Source organism: Populus trichocarpa, chromosome 5 (genome assembly GCF_000002775.5).
Source record: "Populus trichocarpa isolate Nisqually-1 chromosome 5, P.trichocarpa_v4.1, whole genome shotgun sequence".
Classification (NCBI taxonomy): Eukaryota; Viridiplantae; Streptophyta; class Magnoliopsida; order Malpighiales; family Salicaceae; genus Populus; species Populus trichocarpa.
The window spans coordinates 12,550,250-12,565,712 of record NC_037289.2 but is presented as its reverse complement, the minus strand read 5'-3'; the positions used below and the strand labels follow the sequence as shown (position 1 = coordinate 12,565,712).

Sequence of the window (15,463 nt, the reverse complement as noted above, 5' to 3'; positions counted from 1 at the left end):
AAGTTTGTATAATTTAAATGGACAATAGAAAAACAAACAACTACATTAAATGAACAAATTTAGAAAAAAATAATAATTATGGAACCTACAAAAAATAACGGTTATCAAAACAAAAAAGGTGACGAAACTATGATTTCAGCGAATTAAATGAGGAAGAACAAAAATTTTTAAAAATAAAAAAATAATTTAAGTCAACCTGAGCGAAAATGGCAAATATACAAGCCAGATTATAAGACCAAGATAAGCCAATAAAAAGAAAATATAAAAAAATTTGAAATCCAATTCCAAATAAATCTAACATAGAACGATGAGATTGAAAAAAGATCAATTAAAAAAAAAAGAACACCCATAAACTAGGCAAGCCAAGTAAAATCTATGATTCAGAATATGTAAATGAAATAACCTAATAAAAAACCGAGAAATATTATGAATTTTAAAATGTAAAAAACTATTAAATAAAAAAAATAATACTATAAAAATTCAAGTCAACAAGTTCACTTCCAAGTGATTGAAATAGAACAAACCAATTGAAAATAAAAAACCAAAGAAAATCATCAAATAAAAAAATCTCAAAACTTAATAAGAATGGATGAGATATTTTATTTATTTATTGGTGGGTCCTGATCAAAATTTATTGCGCACCGAAGCGCGTTGCTTAAAAAGAAACAAGAAAAGAAACCCACCAGAGGTGAGTTAAATTTTTTACCCCAAGACCAACAGGAAAGAAAAACCGTAAAATCGGGATGGGGAGCGCATCACAATGCACGGCGCATTTTAGTGGTAGTCTTCTCTTTGTTTCTGGTCTCGGTCTTGTCCGATCAGAAATAACGCGGTTTCGAACTTTTCCTCTTGATAGTTTGAGGTAATTCAAGTTGTTTTTATTTATTTATTTAAAAGACCTGTCGCGTTCTTGCTTAAATTTGTATCCGATTTCATTGATTCTCGCGTTAATATGTGCTATTCGACGTTTATAGTACTCAATACCTTCCTTCCATGTTTTTTTTCTCAAAAAAATAAATAAAATTATCGTCAATTGTTTTTATAGTGCTATGATAGTTTTTTTGTGCGAAATTAGGATTTTTGTTTAAAAGCCACATGAAAATGACAAAAAAGGATATGTATGTCTAATTGTTTTTTTATTTTATTCGTCTGTCTAATTTTGTTTGGAGATGGAACTGATTGAAGTGTTTTTTTATCTTAAAATCAGATTGTTGAATTTTGATTCTATGCAAATTTTGACAAATGTAACAGGTTGCCTTGCCATGGGTTATGAGGGAATTTTGGGTTCCTATTCGAGCTGCTAATTTTTGTATTTTTCCAAAATTGAGCATTTTAACTATTTTACTCTTGTGTATTTCCAGTAGCCATTGGTTTTAACTAGAGCAACTGTCTGTTACTTTATTGAAGACTATAAAAGATTATAAATTATAAACTGCAATGCGAGGATATGATAGAGAGGTAAGCCATTGTATCTAGTTTAATATCAAACTTCCTTTTTCAAATATACTATTAAGTGCATCCCCCCCCCCCCCCCCCCCCCCCCCCCCCCCCCCTTAATTATTTAGTGCTGTGATCATGCAGGAAGATGAGTATTATGATGAATATGAGGAGGAAGGTGAAGAGCAAGTTGAGGAGGAGGAATATGAAGAACGAAAACCCACTGCAGAGGAAATGGAATATCTTGAATTAAGGGAGCGGATTAAAGAACAAATTAGAAAGAAAATGCAGAAGGAACATGGTTCTGTTCTTTCTAAATCCCAGGAGAAGAAGGAAAAACTTCCATCAGATAAGTGAGTGACGCACTTATTTTTCTTTATGCATTTAAACTTGTTTTTTTATTATCACGATGAAATGCACTGCTTTTTCCATCTAAAGATAATTGTTGGTACTACATGTTGTTGACCTTTTGTAAATGCAAAAGCTCTGGTAAACATAGACGTGCACACACACACTTGAACACAATAGTGTGTTTGATTTGTAATTATGCAGTTCAATTTATAATTATGCCTGTACATGCTTTTTCAATGCCTTCCTGTACACATCCGAGGATGCAAAGTTGGTTTGTGTTCTTGCTTATGTGGCTCGATCATGATGTTCGGGGATTTTAAGTGGTTGATTGTTTAGGCAAGCTCTATTAATGGGCCTGCCTTTGCTACACTAGTATATCAACTGCCAAGCCATTGAAGCCTGTTCTAAGATAAATCTTTTGAATTTGGTCCCAAAAGATCAGCCAGACATGTCCTTTCTGAGTATGGTTAGGGTGACGGTATAGTTTGTTTCTTATAAATTCTCTAAGAGACGTAGCCCACTATATGTCATTCAGGGTCTAAAACCACTCAGTCGTGGTCTCGCCTCGGGAACATCTCACTCTAAGGGTTTGTTTGACATTGTGGTTGTGGTTGTTTTTCAAATAGCTTTTCGTGCCAAAATGCATGTCAATGATGTTTTTTTATTTTTTAAAAATCATTTTTGACATCAGCACATCAAAATGATTTAAAAATACTAAAAACATATTAATTTGAAGTTAATAAAAAAATAAAAAATTTTCAAATTTTGTCAAAAGCGCTTTTGAAACGCAGAAACAAACAGGCCCTAAGTGTGATCATTCAAGTTATATTTAAGGATAATTACAAAAATAACCTCCTAAACTTTGGTCTGTTTTTTGTTTTTCATCTAAGATTTGAGAAATTTTAATTTCCCTCCCAAACTTTAGTAACTTCATAAACTTTAGTAACTTCATTACACTTTACATCCTGTATTTTGGCACCAAATACAAGTCAATCATTATTTATAAGTTTGCCATTATAATAATTTTAATGGCTAAAGTGCCCTTGGTGACTAAAATTAAAGAAAAAATTAAAAATAAAACATCTTTCCTTCAAATAATATTTTTTTGACAATTTCAAAACAACAATATTTGAGCCAACACTACCATAGAACAACTCAACACAATTTGTATACTCCAGAAATTGTGATCAAATTTGAACAAGCAATTGATTGTATTATGAAATCTAGCATGTAGTTACACTTGAGAATCTGGAACATAAACCTTACTTAAGAGGGAAAAATTAGAAGAACCAAGAAACTTCTACAAGTAAAAATATGTTCCAAGAAATTCATCTATTGGAGCATTCAACAAAAACCAGATTCAACCAACTCCAAGCCTATGGAAGAGCCAAGGGAGACCGGTTGATGCCAAGGAGAAGGTGTTTCGATGCCCTTGTGATTTTGACCATTGGCAATCATGTCATCAAATGCATAAATGCTATCTACCATCTCAATTGATGATCGACTATCGATGACAGCCAGCTGCAAAGGCGGATACCACTACGTTAACTCCCTCCTTTGTTGATATATCACCATGTCCTTCTTACCGAAAAGTTTATAAAGTCTCGATCGACGATGGACTATTTGCTCCTCCCTCTTAAAGCTAGAGCATCCCACCGATCCAAAAGGGTGAGCAGGCCTTCTTCTCCTTCTTGTTCAGTATGGACAAAGCCTTTATGATTTGATTGCCACCTGACCTGATGAACAGTAACCCTAATTTATTAAATTGGGGGTTTTCATGATTTTAACAACGTCCATAATTAGTATAAAACATACCTAGTGTTTTTAGAGAGAAATAAACTGGAGAGAGATATCATGTTTGGGAGAGAGAAATGAGGTTTGTGAGAAAATTGTGCAGATTTATATTTATTATATACGAGGACAAAAATGTTTTTTCTTCTAATTTGATTTGTCCCGTTGACCATGGAGGAAACCGTGATTTCTCAAACCTTAGATGGAAAATGAAAAACGGAAAAAAGTATAGGAGGTTTTTTGTAATTATCTTTTTATTTTTGTCTTTTCATTCAAGTTCATCCTCTGGGATTAATCTCAACAGTCTGAACTTATGGTCAGGTGTAGGATTGTTAAATTGCTTGCATTTTTCCTTTATTCATGCTTATCTTTGTTAATGATTTGGTTCACATCACTGATTTCATTTTTCTGCAGTTATGGCTCATTCTTTGGCCCTTCTCAGCCAGTTATTGCTCAAAGAGTAATTCAAGAAAGCAAGTCATTACTAGAAAACCAACATTTGGCTCTCAGAGTTTCAAACTCCCAGCATGCTGTATGTATCATAAACCTTTTGGTTTTGCTGAATCTCGTGAGACGTGCATGATGCAGATTTGATCTTCATATAACACTCTTATTTACATGCATGTTTGTGGAGCTTTGTGACATCTGATTAAAAATTGGTGAAATCTCAGGTGCCTAATTTTGCTTATTCTTATCAAGGTTGCTCTAAGGTTTGCAATTTACAATTAGATAATTTTCCCTACTCATGGTGTGTGCTAGCCCCACAGGTAGCGATACGGAACTGCTTTTATTAGAAAAGGGTGTCTCTGATACTAGAAATTAGTATATTAATATACTATTATTTTTGGAACCAGTTCAATTACTGTAACATCTTGAATTTTCTAGGAATGTCAATTTGGTTAACTTAGTTTTTTCATGAAAAGAATGGCAAACTTACAACTTGAAATGGACCTTGGTATTGAGTGAAATGAATATTTTGACAGAAAATCCATAACCTTGATAGTATCTGTGTGATCCAATCTGAAATTTTGTGTCATGGTTTGTGTGGTTTGTTCTCTTAGCTTTTTGGTTGTGGGTTTTGTTGATTTGAGACTGCTTTTCTTTAGTGATCTGCAACTGCAAGTGCTGTTGTGAATTTGACTTGTTACCATGTTGGAGTGAAGATGCTGCAAACAGCGGCTAATATATTTCAGATGGAGATCTTACCTTTGCAATCTTGTTTGCTGATGCAGAACAAAAGGAGCTCCTCTTCAACTGCCACAGGTTCCAAAAATGGAGGACATAGACATGTACCAAAACTAAAAAATGAGGTATTCAGAGCAGCTCTTTTCTTTTCTTCTTCTTTTCGGAGTGACCACTGAAAATGTTTTTCAATTAATGTGCAGCTAAAAACAAAAGTCCAAAAACTCAAGGATACAAGAGATTATTCCTTCTTGTTAACAGATGATGCTGAGCTCCCAGCTCCTACAAAAGAACCTGCCTATCAAAGTTTCTCTGCTCTGAATTCCGGTATCTTGCAACTTTAGTTTGTTATTTGGTTATTTAGATTAGTTACATGCAATTTTTATTGAGGAAACTTATACAGGGTTTTTGCTGATGTTCAAGAGGCGGGATCTGCTCAAGTGCAACAAAAGAGCAAACAACCATCTAGCAATAGTGGCAGAAATATTCATGGCAGTCATGAAGAAAGGAAGCCAGTTTTCAGGAATGGCCAAATGCATTCTAAAGTAGGATTGCAAAAGCCAACTTCTGCTAATAAACCTGATGCAACATTGATGAACTCAAAAAGGCAGCTAGGTAGCAACAACGGGACTGGGCCTGGCCGGCCTGCAGGGTCAAAATGCTTGCCTTCAAAGACACCTGTTTCCATTATGCAGAAGAAGGCCATGGCACCAAGTGCTAAGAAAATCCTGCCTGCTGTACAGAAACCTCTCCCTTCAAAACCATCTGTTCCAAAGCAACAATGGGAACAGAGAAAAGGATCACAAGAACCCAACAAGGCTAAAATGATACCAAAACAGCCACTGGCATCTCCAAAACCTCAGGTTTGAGCCATTCTCTACATTTAAATGGTTATGACAACGTAATCGATGTTAAATGTTTCTGTATCTCGTACTTTCTGCCTGGAATATTAACAGATAAATAAGCCAGTCAAGCAAGTTTCATCTCATGTATTGCCACCGGATAATTGCCTGAAGAAAAAGCCTGTCAGACCATTCCCTGATGAGTGCTCCGATGATGACGTGGATGCTTTCGAAATGCTCAGAAAAATGATTGGGTAAAGCTGCTGCTGCTCCTGCTACTTCTGCCCTCTGACATACTCTCTTTCATTTCAGTTGTTGAAGTGCCTTTATTTTTGTTGAATAATCTTTCTGCATAATTCATATTTTTCCTCAAGTAGCTATCTCTGGACTAAGGGAGCTTCTTATTGTCAATATGACTGAATCATGCCCTCTAATTGTCAAGGAGTGCGGTAAGAATGATTCGAGGCTATCAATCTGAGATAGGGTTTTGGTTGATTTAGTTTTGGATTCATAATAAATTGAATTTGAGTGGTCAGCTTATGTGCCTGGTTTTTTGGTGATGCTTTCATGTGATCTTGATAAGATGGTTTGAGGTAATTTCTTTGCTATGAACGGTTGCTATTTTCTCTGCAGAAATAAACATCATGGTAATTATGACGACGACGACGACGACGATGATAGCAACATGGAGGCAAATTTTGATGATATCGTGAGGGAAGAGAAGAGAAGGTTAGAATCATTAAGTAATTTCATATGAGAATGTCAACTGAAATTTGTTATCGAATTTTTTTTTCTGTATTTTGACTACTGATTCTGTTGTTCTTCTAACATCTCCCATCGTATAGTTTTAATCAAGATCTTTCATGTGTGCTTTTTTATTGAGCATGTGTGGGTCAATCGTATACATGCTTTGGGGGAGTGGGGAGGAAACCACGAAGGAGAATACTGATGATGTGCCTGCGCTAACATCCCTCATCGTAAAGTTACTTTGGTTAAGAAGTTTTGTTTTTCTGCATTAAAATTGGGAGTCATAAATGGAAGGAAACATTTTTTGTGCGGGTCCCAAGGAGTGGCATATTTGTCATATTCCTTGGGGACAATGCTCTTACTCACACCCGACTTTTCGTTATTTCGATATACAGTGCCAGAATCGCACGAGAGGAAGATGAGGAGCAGCTCCGCTTGATAGAAGAAGAAGAGCGACAAGAACGGAAGAGAAAGCTGGCGAAGAAGCGCAAACTGAGCCACCGATGAGCTGTTTTCATGACAGTCGTCGAGCCCTTGGTTTGGATTCTTATTCTCGTTGATTTCAAATATGTTTCAATTTTAGATGATGTTAGTAATTTAGTAATAATAGTGAAATGCTTTTTTGGTGGATAGAGATCGCTTTGGATTCCTAACAGAAACTAATGTAATTTGATGACAATTTATCATTAACAAAAAAAAAAAAAAAACTTTATAAGGAATGTTTCTCCCCCCTTTTTTTGGTGAAAAATGTTCTTGGGAATATATAAATAAACAATAATATTGAATTATTTCTGGAAATATTTTTTGCACTTCTATATGCATGATGTAAAACTAAAAAGAAAATGAAATGAAAGAAATGATTGAATTTTGTCCTTTTTTTTTAATCCTTCTGTGGATAGAAAATTCTTGCAAACTAAGAAACGCCCAAAATTTTAAAGATTATAAAATATATTAAAATGCCTAGGATTTTCAATTTAGCAATTCACAATATCACTTTTAATAATTTTTATTGCAGCTTCTACTCCAATTTGACGATCAAATTGTCAATTTATTCAATTTATTGAGGATAGGCAAAATTCTAAAAAAGAATGGAGGTATAAAACAAGAAGAATTTTCGTGGCCAATAAAAGAATTTTCTGTAGGTTTTGTGTACGACGGAGACAAAATTGTTTCAGCTTCAACTGAGGGTTCATTGAATAAATTGGCATTTGTGGTGGTTTAGCACATAATGGAATAGTAGGGGTTGCTTATGGGTTTTGACATGGGAAAAGAGAGATTTTGCATTAGAGTTTGGGACATCTCCACTAAGGTTTTGAGTTATTAATTATTGTATTTTTTTAATTTCTCTTTTTTCAATTATTTTTTCTTGCAACTCGTTCACAATTTTGACTCGTAATTCCAACCTCCATTTTCATAAACTGATTTTTAGTTTGTTTATTTTTGCTTTTTAAAAATGCTTTAAAAAAATTTAAAATATTTTTATTTTTTTGCTTAAAATTATTTTTTTAGTGTTTTTAGATTTTTTTGATGTGCTGATATCATTGATCATTTTGAAGTATTGATGTCAAAAATAATTTTTTTAAAAAAAATATTATTTTGATATATTTCCAAGTGACAAACACTTTGAAAAATAACCGCTACCACACTCTCAAACATCCTATATACTGGAATTCCTACCTCAATAAGAAATGGGTTTTGCTTAGGTATTTTTGCACAAAAGCTTCAAAACCATTACACACTAAAATTTTATTCATTCCCTTGTGAAAACTAAATTGAAAGCCACTGTCAAAATAGGTTTGGATCTCTAATTTTACTGCCACTTTTTCTCCTTTTGTTCATTTCTATTTGTTTGCTACTTCTGGGCTTACGGAAATTTTATGGGCAATGATCTTTGGTTGTCCAATGATGAAGTTTAAAAAGGCATCAAAATTAAAAGATCTATGTAAAATCATGAAAAATCTAATTAAATAAAACGATATGTTTTGAAAAAACTACATCGTTTCATGCTTGAATTAAAAAAGAAAAGTTGCAGTTCAAAACAATGTTGTTTAGGCATGCATGCCAAAATAGACCCTTCTTCTTCAACATGCATGTCTACAATTTTAGTTTTATTTATTTTTTATTTTTTTATCTTTCAGCTTGACTTTAGCCACTATTTTCTCTGTCCAATGCCTCATTAAAACACATAACAAATACACTATTCTCCTCTCCTACATATGTACTATTTTCTTAGACAAAAAATAAAAAAATGATCTGACCTTCAAAATCTACTGCAAGATTGGTGCAAAGAGACCAATATTTAAACATGCTTGGCCAAAGGGTACAACTATGGTGGATGTGTTGAGATTGACCTAAGGGAGAAATGATAGTGATCATTCCACCAAGAAAGGTACTAGAAGATTTATCCCTACCTGTAAAAGGGAGAAATGCAAGAAATAATGAGAGCCAACTTAGAGAGATGAAATGCCAAGATAAAGAGAGATAAGAAAAAGATAGTTTGAGTTGAGAGAGTTTTTTTAGGTTAGAAATGGGGTTAGTTTGAACTGGAAAATTAGAGAGGAAAGAGAAGAAAAGAGAAAGAAAAGGGAAGGAAAAAAAAGCAAAAACCAAAGAGAAAAAAAGAAACCAAATAAGAGAAAAACCACCCTAAAAACAATGCACTGTCAACATGACACTATTTTTGCCACCATAGCAACCCCTCCTTGCCTGGAACTAACTCTAATGCATGTCTTATCCCCTTTTTTTTTTTTTTTTTTTTTCTTATTTTCTATATGTCCTATAGTGAGTTACTATTTAAAACATAAAATAATGCACATGCTACTATTTATGCATAGTTACTATAAAATAGAGTGAGTAATATTAATCTATTTCTTTGTAGCCTAAAAGGAAACTTCACTTGCTAGCATAAATATCCCAACTAGAAGCATAACAACTATCACTCACACTTCTCATTCAACTAGCATCAATATATTTTTCTAGAACAGGTGGAAAATTATTATGAAACAATCCTTAATTAGTTGTTCTCTACATGTAACCAAGAACTCTTCCAATTTATTTTTTAATATGTCACATCATGATTACTTATGTACTTTAAAACTTTACATACCACAAAAGCTATTTTTGATCTAGGGAAATGTATAAAATACAGTATGATACATATTACACTAGCGTATACAATTGTGTTATTGCTCTTTTGGTGTTATCCAAAAATTTTCTAATAAACATTATACAGGGTATTTGCTTCTTTGAAATTCAAGAGATTAAATTCATCACCTATTTAATATAATGTATTTGAGTTAATGCAAACCTCTATTATGTTTTTTAACTTTTAAATATAGAATTGTTAATTTTTAAATCTAAGATTGCATCAACTTCACCAAGTCTTTTATCTTGAATTTAAAAGTTAGAAAAGTTTTAGTTTTCAAGACACCTTTCATATTGGTTTCAATAATGAGCATGTCATCTACAAATAGATAAATTATAACACCATACTCATTAGTAAATTTTAAATATATACACTTATATGCTTTAATATATTTGAAATCATCTTATAAGATCATCGATTCAAAGTTTTCATGCCATTATCAATGCTTGCTTCAACCCATATAAAGATTTTGTAAGTTTACACATTTTGTTTTCATTTCTAGTTAATATAACACCCTCCTCTTCATATAAATCAACATTCAAGAATGTAAACTTAACATTCATTTGATGAATATGCAAATTATATAAATAAGCTAAAGTAAATAACATTCTTATAGAGATTATTCTAGCTTATGTATGAAATAAAGCTAATACATTCACTTTGTCTAAACCATTTAGCTACTAACTTAGCCTTAAAGGTTTTTATAAATCCATTTGTATTATATTTGTTTCTCCATTTACAACTAATTGGTTTTTATCCTAAAGGCAAGTCAACAATCATGATGTGATGTAAGAAAAATAGAATTCATTTCTTCTCTAATTGCCTCTTTCTAGAAAGCAGCTTCTTTCGATGTAATTGCTTCACCATAAATCATAGGATCATCTTTAACTAATAATAATTTAGGAATTTTATTAACCATAGTTTTACAATTTCCTTTCACAAGACAAATTATTTATGTATAAATACAATTAGGATGAGATTATTTTTGTACCTTTCCCCTATTTCTTCGTTTGATTTTACTATATGAGACATTAATTTTTATCATTGTTTCTTAAATCTTCAAAACTTGTATTTGTATTTTATGTGTTTTCCAACTATAGATCATTATCAAAATCATTGAAGTATTTATCTTCAATAAAGTTAACATATTTCGATTCTACAATAAATTAGAATCAATATTTAATAGTCCATAAAATTTTGAATTTTTAACATATCCCACAAAAATAATTTTATTGGATCAAGATCTCAACTTTGTCCTCCATGGATTAGATAATCTATAATAAGATAAATAAATCCAAAATTTAAAGTAATTTTAGTTTTTCTATAAGATATTCTATTATGTATATGACAAGCTTTTAGCGAATACTCTCCTAACAGATTTATTGAAAATTTAGCATAGAGAATCATGACATTTACCATTTCAACCAATGTTTTATTTTTTTTCCATCAAACCATTTTATTTTTGGGGTATGTCTAGAACTCTATGGCTTTTTGGTGTCACCATTACTCGATATACAATTCTATTTTCTTTATAATTGGAACAAAACTTCATAGAGAAATATTAATCTCCTGTATCATATGTTAAGCATTTGATACTCCTCTTTATTTTGTTTCCAACTTCAAATTTATAAAGATTAAACATTATAAATGCCTAAAGTTATCATCAATAAAAGTAATAAAATATTTATTGTCACCATTGGTTAAAATACAATTCTTACTCAATATACAATTCTATTTTCTTTATAATTGGAACAAAACTTCATAGAGAAATATTAATTTCCTGTATCATTTGTTAAGAATTTGATACTCCTCTCTATTTTGTTTCCAACTTCAAATTTATAAAGATTAAAAATTATAAATGCCTAAAGTTATCATCAATAAAAGTAATAAAATATTTATTGTCACCATTGGTTAAAATACAATTCTTACTCGATATACAATTCTATTTTCTTTATAATTGGAACAAAACTTCATAGAGAAATATTAATCTCCTGTATCATTTGTTAAGAATTTGATACTCCTCTCTATTTTGTTTCCAACTTCAAATTTATAAAGATTAAAAATTATAAATGCCTAAAGTTATCATCAATAAAAGTAATAAAATACTTATTGCCATCATTGGTTAAAATGCCATTGAAATTCAAAAATATCATAATGAACTAAATCAAGAAAATAATTATCTTTTCAACACTTGAAAATTGTTTCTTAGTCATTTTGTACTTATATAAAAATTTCACATTTATCATAAGTGATGTGAACCAAGAGGGTAAGAACTCTTGAATCAATACATAAGAAAAAAACAACTCAAGAAAATGAAAATTAGATTACGATAAAGAACCCGATATAATGATTATCTAAACCAAGACACCAAAGTTATTGGATGAAAAATAACTCCAACCTTATGATTATAATAAATCACAAAATGAAATTATATAGGAAGAACACCACAAAATCAATTTATCTTTGATAAGTTCAAGAAAAGTTCAATAAAGAACCAAAAATATGAGCAACCTCGCCACACACAAAATACTTTTATGAAATTATTAAATCTCTTCCAAATAAAAATTTAAATACAAGCTAAATAACCCTAATTATACCAAATAAAATTTCTTAAACTATTCTGAAAAGTTAACAAAAGAATTCTAAATAAAACATCCTACAAACAATTAGGAAAATAATGTAATTCCTGCATAGTAGCTTCTAGGATTTATCACAAGGTCTTCTCCATGTTTGATCACTACAAAATATAAATCCTATATAAAACAAGGCCTTTAGAATCATCTAGAAAACATTCAGCCCGATCCAACAGTTGAATCAAAAGTTATTATTATTAGTATAAAACTATGCACTATGAAAAATAAGCCAAAAAACCACCTTTAATATCCTTAAATAATAAGAATTGTTGTTGCATAAGAAATCTTGCAAAATGAGGAATCCATGTAAAATAAATATTTACATGTCATTAAATCTTTACCTTGTAAGAATCCACAAATCATATGAAAAATAATCATTTTTTTACTTTTCTTATTTGCTCATAGATTTCAAGCATGACTTCAAGCACATCGTTCTCTCATTCGGATAAGTTATTGAGCATACCATATATGTATGTGAATTTTGAGATGTCTAGTTTCCATCCCAACTAGAATCATAGCAAAATCTCACTTATATTTTCAGATATAGCCCAAACAGTACACAAAAGTTCAATGTGGTAGATTTGTAACTTTTTAACCCAAACATCTTGACCCAATAAATTACTCTTTGATCTTTTTTGTTTTAGACCTTGTAATAAGCTCAATTGGTAACTCTAATTGATGGTTTGGTGATGCTCGCTGATTCTCATCATTCTCTATCTTCTTAAAAGGATTCATCCTTGAATCACCAATAGAAATACCATTTATGAGAAATACATCCTCATAATTATAAAAGATCTCATGTTTTCTAAAAAACATGAAGATTTTCTAGAAATTATTTCACCTATTATGTGTGACCAAAATTTCATGCAAATGCAGAAAGAAAGAGAAACAAAAATAAAAACATAAAAAAAAGTTAAAATAAAAATAAAGTTTATAGTTTATACACTAACTTACCTTCCCGACAATGACATCAAAAACTTGACACGATCAAATAATTGATGTCTTTTCTCAAGTGCAGGAGTTTCAAAGTAATAAATAAACCTGAAAGACCAGGGTCAATCCATAAGAAGGTTAAGAATACAAAACCACAAATAATAAAAGAAACAAAGTTAAAGAGATCTAAAAGATGTGATATATATATAACTCCTACATGGACCCTCACCAGTGGACCGACAGTTGAGTCTGACCATCCATCTTTACGCAACATACAACTTACTCACAAAGACCAAACAGTTGACACAGCCCCATACAAATTACCCGGAGAGGATACTGTCACAAATACCAAACATATCATCCAACAAAACAATTTCACAAACACCAACCTTCATACCATTGGTAAACAGCTTACCATATTGGAAAAACAAATGCAAAAGAACCCAGTCCACTTCATGACTGATAAAACCCCCATTGACCTTAAGCTAAAAAACCCATTTTTCAAACCATATCAAGTTACTAAAACAAGCCAAGCACAAATTCAAGAAAATCAAACAGATTTTGTCAGAGCCATTAAGACACACTTACAAAACCTTGACCGAACAACCTTGACTGTCCCAGACACACCTCAACAATCCAACCCTTTATCCTCTACAAATCAGGTTAATACTCTCCAAAATAACCCCGCATCAACCTCCGATACAGATGCTTTTCAAGAACAGCCTCTTCAACTAAACAGACTTACCTGGCAAGTTCCCAAAACGACCATTGCTCAAGACATTTCCATATCCATTGAACCAACTGTCATTAGCCAACATAAATATAATGCTTCTTCCCTCTAAGAATGGAACATAGATGGAATGTCTGAATACAATATCTTAAACACCCTCCAACAAATGACCATGGCAGCTAATACCTACAACACCCAAACAGGAACCCCAGACAAAGCCATAGCTGAACTCCTTATTGCAGGTTTCTCTGGCCAGCTTAAAGGATGGTGGGATTACCATCTCATTGAAACAGACCACTTACATATTCTAAACTCTATACAAACCTATGAAGACCAAACACCTATTCTTGACCCTTCAGGAAACACCATCCAAGATGCTGTGTCCACCCTTATCCTTACCATATCCTTACATTTTGTCGGAGATCCTTCCCATCTGAAAGACAAAAATGTTGAGCTTCTCTCCAACCTTCGGTGCAAGAAACTTAGTGACTTTCAGTGGTACAAAAATACCTTCCTTACTCGTATTATACTTCGAGAAGATTCAAACCAGCCTTTTTGGAAAGAAAAATTCCTTGCAGGCTTACCGATTCTGTTAGGAGAAAAAGTCCGAAACAAAATCAAGGAAACCTTTACAACCAAAACCATATCATACGACCAGCTTACATACGGTGAACTTGTGAGTTTCACACAAAAAGAAGGTCTTAAGATCTGCTAGGACCTCAAACTCTAAAAACACCTAAAATGGGAAATGAAACGTACCATACAAGAACTTGGTAGTTTCTGCCACCAATTTGACCTTTCCACCAAAAAAACCTTCGTGCAGTGGAACCTGTTCACAACCCAAAAAATATTCAAGCCAAAAACCTCATTATAAACGAACAACCCATAAATACCGATAACAGTTTTATTCCAAACCAGATCAACCTTACTACAAAAAACCCTACAAATTTACCAAACCCCACAAAACTTTCCAGTCAAAACCCAAACCAAAATTTGACCCCAAAAACATTACCTGTTACAAATTTAACCAAAAGGGACATACATCCCGTTTCTGCAAAGTCAATACCAAACTACATGAGCTCCAAATAGATAAAGATACCATCAACCAAATACAAAATCTTTACATTGAAGCCACGGACACTGACCACTCTCCTTCAGACACTTCTGAAGAAGAATTTCAAATTGATGAAATAGCAACTACCAGTGCTACTTCAAATGCCTCTACCAATTCCAAACAAATTAATGTCTTAACCCAAGACCAAGAATTCATTCTTGAGGCTATCAAAAGCCTTGATGATCCTCATCTACAAAAAACCTATTTGGATAAACTGTTGAAAGATTTCAACCAACCAGAGCACCCTTCATCTAACCCTCCAAGCCGCTCTATATTACCCTCTACTAGCACTAATACCTACGACCTTACAAAGATCCTTAGGAAAAAGAAATCTAAAACCACAGTCACCATTCCAGAATTACAATCTGAGATCAAAACTCTCAAATCCAAATTAAAAACATTAAAACAAGCCCAACAAAAAGACTCTGCCATATTACAACATCTTCTGTCCAAAATCGAAAGCCAGTCTGACATTGAGTCTGAATCAGAAGATCAAACCATTGGATCTCATGCATTGCCCCATACACTTACAAATATTGAGCATATTCCAGATGATTT

General features: G+C 32.4%; 1 protein-coding gene across 7 annotated transcripts; it reads left to right on the top strand.

The window, feature by feature from the left end:
• The first annotated feature begins 695 nt into the window (after positions 1 to 695).
• LOC7476436 (uncharacterized) lies at positions 696 to 6,982 on the top strand. Of its 7 annotated transcripts, none has more exons than XM_024602245.2 (10): positions 696 to 862; positions 1,252 to 1,458; positions 1,582 to 1,790; positions 3,994 to 4,111; positions 4,812 to 4,889; positions 4,965 to 5,088; positions 5,185 to 5,624; positions 5,718 to 5,857; positions 6,237 to 6,332; positions 6,746 to 6,982. In XM_024602245.2, exons 2-10 carry the CDS (start codon positions 1,438 to 1,440, stop codon positions 6,855 to 6,857), a joined length of 1,338 nt encoding a protein of 445 aa, XP_024458013.2. In that variant the 5' UTR covers positions 696 to 862; positions 1,252 to 1,437; the 3' UTR covers positions 6,858 to 6,982. The 7 variants fall into 7 exon arrangements, 6 of the variants coding, with proteins under 6 accessions (XP_024458013.2, XP_024458015.2, XP_024458014.2 ...); XM_024602247.2 differs by having other exon boundaries at positions 698 to 862; positions 1,365 to 1,458; XM_024602246.2 differs by having other exon boundaries at positions 698 to 862; positions 1,362 to 1,458.
• The last annotated feature ends 8,481 nt before the right edge of the window (positions 6,983 to 15,463 follow it).